This window comes from Diadema antillarum, unplaced genomic scaffold, assembly GCF_040938485.1.
Source record: "Diadema antillarum isolate AM-2024a unplaced genomic scaffold, OU_Dant_1.0 seq00000660_RagTag, whole genome shotgun sequence".
Taxonomy (NCBI): domain Eukaryota; kingdom Metazoa; phylum Echinodermata; class Echinoidea; order Diadematoida; family Diadematidae; genus Diadema; species Diadema antillarum.
This window is the reverse complement of record NW_027271572.1, coordinates 715,319-721,318: the sequence shown is the minus strand read 5'-3', so window position 1 is coordinate 721,318 and position 6,000 is coordinate 715,319. Positions and strand designations below refer to the sequence as shown.

The window sequence follows — 6,000 nt, the reverse complement described above, 5'->3', positions numbered from 1 at the left end:
CATCCAACCATGAGTTTAATCAAAGTCTGCGATAAATCCGGGTGTAGACTATTTGCTGGACCAATAATAAGGTTCGGCATCTCGCGCACGGATCACTGCAGATGGTTTCTACCGCCGAGGCCAGAACAACCTCGCTGTGAAACTCAGCGTGCGTACGTCTCTTAGCGTGTAGTAAAAACAGGATTACAGAAGGGAAATATATCGGGAGCACACACAGACAACAACAACAACAAGGAGAAAGAAAACGAAAAAAGAAACCACTACCACTAACAACAGCAGCCGCGCTTCGTCCAATCAAATCCATGCGCCTAGGAGTTCAGAAACTTTAATACGAGGTCGGAAAAAAGTTTCTATTTCAGCATTGACGCCGTGCTTGGCTCAATCGCACTCATTCCAGACAGAGGAGCCGACGGTAAGAGTCGGCAATTCATCCAAGAGCCGCGGTGCGCCGAAGTTTTGCCGACGTCTGAAGAATCTTCCATTGCTCCATCTAACCCCCGCGGAACATACACGGGGTCGCCATCCATCACTGGAGGGCAAATATCTAGCACTGTGTGGCTTACCCTACTACCAGTCAGTGCAGTGCCACCGGACAGGCAGACTCGTCATATACTTTGCTGCTGCATAGACGTCGTTGAAAAGTGTAACAGCTGTCAGAGAGTGCCAGCGACAAGCCTGAAGTGATACCTTCGAGCTTCTTGGAGAAAAGAAAGGAGTGCATCACTGACATTCTGAGGATTATCTCGGCTTCCTGCTGTTTGGAGAATACGTCTCGGAAGGGAGCACACAGATACTGTGATTGGAACGGCGCAGAGAAGGATAAGCGGCACGGAGTGTTACATGGACTTTACGCTACACCGGTTTTCGGCGGGGGGCTGGGAGTCGTCGAGTGGTAGTCAATTTTTCTCTCTCCGCCGTTCACATTGAAGTGGGTTTTATGGTCTTTTGAGAAACCTTCCCAGATTTCCATTCGCTTGACTCTCCCTTCTTCATTCAAGGAGGGGACATTAAAAAAAAAAAAAACTTCAGAAACGGTCTATTGGAGTGTATCTATAATTTTTCGGATCCTCCCTCGATAAGTTATATTTGATTATCTGACAGTAGTGATCTTTACTTCGCTGACCCAAGTTTGAGAACCTTGTCTGACAGCATGGATTACCTCTGCGCTTCATCCGTGAGGGTATTTCTCGCCACAGTCGCGGTTATATACCCAGTTCTCTCTGCCGAAAGTTTGGGTAAGTCGATCCGCTTGCTGGTCAAATGTAAATTTTCGCTGTGTCTTTACGGACCATGTACTTTTTTTATTATTCATCTATATATATATATATATATATATATATATATATATATTTAACGCTGTAAAGTCGCATTTCTAAAACTCGTCACCTTCTGAGAAAAAAATCCATTCCCAATCACGTCAGCATAGTCGGCGCGTATTCCACTGGCTCCGTATGTAAGGCGAAGACATTATAATTAATACAACCGATTGACGGCACGAGAAGCAAAGGTGGGCCAGGAAGGTGGGACCTCTCCGGATGGGAGAAGTTCGCCTGAAGGCTTAATGATATCTACAACCTTGAAAATACAGAGAAGTTGTCTAGCTCTGTGTTACATAAATCATGCCATTTTGTCTTTTGCCTGTCCGACAAGCAGACGAATATTGTATTCTTTCCTTGTTTTTTGTTCGTAGAAAGGAGGCTAAGAGAGCTGACCCAGATGATAATAAACATGATGGTTATAGTGGAAATTAAATTTGGCATTCTGTTCAGACAGGAGAAAAAATAATTTGACATTACATTTCTCTCCCGTATTTTCTCTCTTGTTTTGTTTTCCGTGGGAAAGAATAAATCGTCATAAAGATAGACGAATGTGTGGTAACTGGCATTTAATTCACTTTACGAGAGAGTGACAGACTGATAATTTGGATTCGGCGTCGATTTAAATCAAACACGTAGGCCTACGCTTTTGTGTTAATGGCCTTGTATGCGCCGGATTATGCCCTGATGTAGTGATTCACTCGCTAATCAGAAACACACGTGCGTTTTAACTCGCTGTAGAGGACGCGTAATTCTGGTAAAGTGAGCACTGACAAGTGTCATTTGCGGGCCAGATAAACAGAAACATTGCCTAGCTTCCTGCCCTGTACCGCCGTTAGGGGGACGTGGTAAAACGGCAACTTTTTTTCGTCGTTTCGTATATGTAGTTTTGTATGTTTTCTTGTAGGTTTTTGATCCATTAAAGTCATATGCTGACAAAGTGATAATAAATCATGATTGTTCTGTTTTAACGCTGTCGTTAAAGTTTGAAATTCAGACTTTATTTCTTTCCTTATCAGTGTCACGCAGAAACGCTTTCGCTGTTTGTTTGTACAGTGACGGGGCGATCGTTAACGTTCACTATGCCGGCAGCTAACCTGGAAACATTAAACTGCACATTACTTGAATATGAGACAATTCTGAAGCAAATAATTTTCACACAACAATAGATATATAATGTTCTCTTAAATGAATCCCACAAGGATTGGAACAACCATCCCCAGCATTCCCACTGATTCCCACTGATCAGTTACTAGCCATCCCCTTTAACATTAATCATACCGATTCAAAATTTTACATTCGTTGTTTCTATCCCTAACTCACATTTTAGAACTATTTTGAAGCACTAAAGCTGATTTTTTGGTTTCATCTGCAAATGGCTAATTATGTATTTTAGTTTGATTTAATACTATTGTATCTAGGCAATGGGCAGCTTGAAATGGTGGCTTTAAGTTGTGTTACGTTCGGCTGGTGTGAAAACCTGTGAGGTCAAGTGTCGATCGCTTCTGATTTTCTGCCGACGACCTTGCCTACGTTATAGAAATATTAGGGTGGCCTCTCACGGAAAAATGCTTTGAGAACCCCAGCGACGCGGAAGATGATTGGTACACGAGTTCGTGTAATGAGGATGGTATTTCATGCGGAAGAGCGAGAATGGAGATTCCGGTGGAATGACGTTGATTTTAATAGCTCTGGGTTTGCGTGTGATGTGCATGATGCTGGCGGTCGTGGCGCGTCCTGTGTGGGGCGACGCGCGGTGGTTAGTTATCTTCAGCTGATACGTGATAAAGCTCGTCTACGTTCATCGATGGTTGGCATTATATGCGTATAATTATCATCTCGTAGATACGTCACTTTTGTTACGTTTTGCCTTGAAGAGAATCACAGTGTGAAGCCAAATCTAAAAAACACCTGATTTCAGTAATTACATTACCAGAACAACTTCCGGGTCTTCTTTACTTGACCCAACAGACCGTTTAATTTGTTCTTTTCGGCAGGACGGAAGAGACATGATGTGAACTTAAGGGAGAATTTTCGTCAGTCATTTTTAAAACTGTTGAAACTGTGTGGTGCAGTGTAAAGTTATTTAACTCTGACGGGGGGGGGGGGGGGGGGGGCAGAATCCGCCCCTCCCCCTCAACATTTCGCGCTATAGTTCCGTAACGCGAGAATTGAAGTGAGTTTTGGAAGTTCTTGTGATGTACAACTGTTGAATATGCTAAAACAGATTTACAGACCAAAATGTAGACTCTCAATGCTTTTAAGATAGGCTAAAATATGATCTTGAGCTTAATTTGCATGATTAATTAATTAAAATTAGAAATTGATTGTTTCAAAAAATCTTATGACACAATCTTGTAGATTATGACGTGGGTGTCACGCATGCCAAATTTCGTCGCGATAACACAACCGATGGTCGAGATCGGGGGGGGGGGGGGGGGGTTAGCATAGCCAAAAAAGCCCGGCCTGATTAAGGTTAAAGCTCAAATTCGGCCAATCTCCGTGACCGTTTTCATAAATTGCCATAGGATGTTGCAGTTATTTAATGTGTATAACGAAGCAGTCCATCTTGCGATTTTTTTTTAAATTAACATAACACCCGTTGTACCAAGACATTGTCATCAGAGTTACTAGTTTGTCTAATTGTGTGGTGTGTGTTACTGCAAAATATGCCATGCTTCTAAAAAACTCGTTGAAGTATTCAATAATCGACCAATAGGAGTCAAAGAGTTCGAAGCGACCTAGTGCACCTCTAATCCGCAATCGGGTTTCCCCCTCCCATTCCGCTTTACGAATATGTTATCTTTACGCTTGACTAAGGAGGTGGAACACCCCTGGGCCGACCGTATGAATAGTTCGATATATTTTCAAATGCATCCTAAATTTACTTGATACAGTTGAAATCCAGAGTGCACATGTATCCCAATAATATAGTAGATTTGAAGCAACTTGCACTGAAGTGTTTAATTGACCGTCCCAGTGTGAAAGTTCTCTGTTTTCTTTTTTTCTCTTTGAAAAGGATTAATATTGAGTTGTAGCGCTCCTCGTATTGACCAGCAATATTACCGCACAATGATTTTATAAAACTGTGACCTCAATTTCAATTCATTTCAATTCAATGCAATAAAAAACGTATTCCATCTTTTAACTGAGCACAAAATAACAAGGTATCCGAGAGAGATGCCCATACAGGAGATCAATTGCCAATTATCATGCGTTTGAAACAAACCTGCTTGCCATAATCAGCATGTTCAGCAAAATATGAGAGGTATACCCACTAAAAGTATAGTCCTTTGCGAAAATGAAAATAGATGTTTGTTATCCCGAATGGATACTTGACCAGAATTGGATGTCAGGGAACATTTAATGCTTCTTACCTTTGCCACTTGCATGTGTTGTCCACCATATTGTGTGTGCGTGCATGTGTGTGTTCGTATGTGTGTTTTTCAGTTAACCATTTGATAAGAATACAAAGGTGGAGGTGCAGGGTGTGAAATATGAAGTGTTCTGAATTGAAACCTACAGTGATTTGACTGCAATTGGAAGTTTGTAGTTTGAGATACGTATAAAGTGCTGAGATTATATTTTCACCCAGAGTGATTTTCCCACTATCATCAGTATACTTCATTATGCAAAACCACTAATTTAATATCAATCTAACGAGACTGTGATGCTATTAAAAAAAACACTAAGGAAAGGGAAGCAAAAGAACTGAGTCCATTTAGCACTTCATGTTTAAACAATCGAAAGAGAATTATAAAACAACAACATTACAACATCAGCACAACAAAACCCCATAAAAATGTTGTGAAGGCTGATGTATTTGGCTAGTTTCCTGTTTTATTTCGCTATGTTTGTGTTTGTGTTTGTTTGTTCGTTTGTGTTTGTGTGTGTGTGTGTGTGTGCCTGTCTGTCTGTGTGTCTGTATGTGTTTGATGAGCTGGGGTCATTTGTGCATCAACGATCAAGATTCTGTCGTGATTGTTTAATTTCCTTGTTATTTTTATATAACAAACTCCTAATTATTCAGCATGGTATCGATCATGTTCGTCGAGCAATTACCTCCCCTTACCCAAGGACTACTAGTATGTCATCCACGCATACCTATCTAAAATTGGGGATGAACATTTTGTCATTGAGTTGGCTTTATCCTCTTTTTCTTTTTCTTCTTGTTTAATCTCCACACCTGTGCACGCGTTTTATCACGTGTCTTCACAATAAAATCACATAATAGTAGTATTATACGCCTTACCTTCTGAATTCTCTCTGTAATCCGGATGATGTTCCGCAAAGATTGTACGACGGCGATGTAGATCATACGCACAACGCCTACCTATATCAATAAAGGCCCCCACGCTTAGTACGGGACCTTTCTTTTTGATGCGGGCAGTAATCCGCTTTATCTTGTCATTATTCCCGCTTCAATGTGAGCGCGCGAGAGAGAGGAGACACACACAGGTATACATTCAACTTGCTACACGTGGCCGCTGCTGAGTGCACGCAGGGAGGTGCAGTCTCACCTCCCTGGTGCTGGTGCATGCAACCCCAAGAAACGCCTCTCGTGGCGTCCCTCAATACTCCTTGACGCCACTTCCCTGTATTTGGATTTGTTTATTCCAAGGAAGTAAAGGGAAAGAAGGGGAAGGAGCAGGAAACAAGACTTACGCTTTAAAGAGGAAATCAA

General features: G+C 41.7%; 1 protein-coding gene across 1 annotated transcript in view; it reads left to right on the top strand.

Moving 5' to 3' along the window:
• Positions 1-251: 251 nt before the first annotated feature.
• Positions 252-6,000, top strand: part of LOC139736665 (uncharacterized) — a 78,893-nt gene continuing 73,144 nt past the window's right edge. The window contains exon 1 of the mRNA XM_071647416.1: positions 252-1,235. Coding sequence (XP_071503517.1) covers positions 1,151-1,235 — 85 coding nt within the window. The 5' untranslated portion in view covers positions 252-1,150. The remainder of the gene's footprint in view (positions 1,236-6,000) is intronic.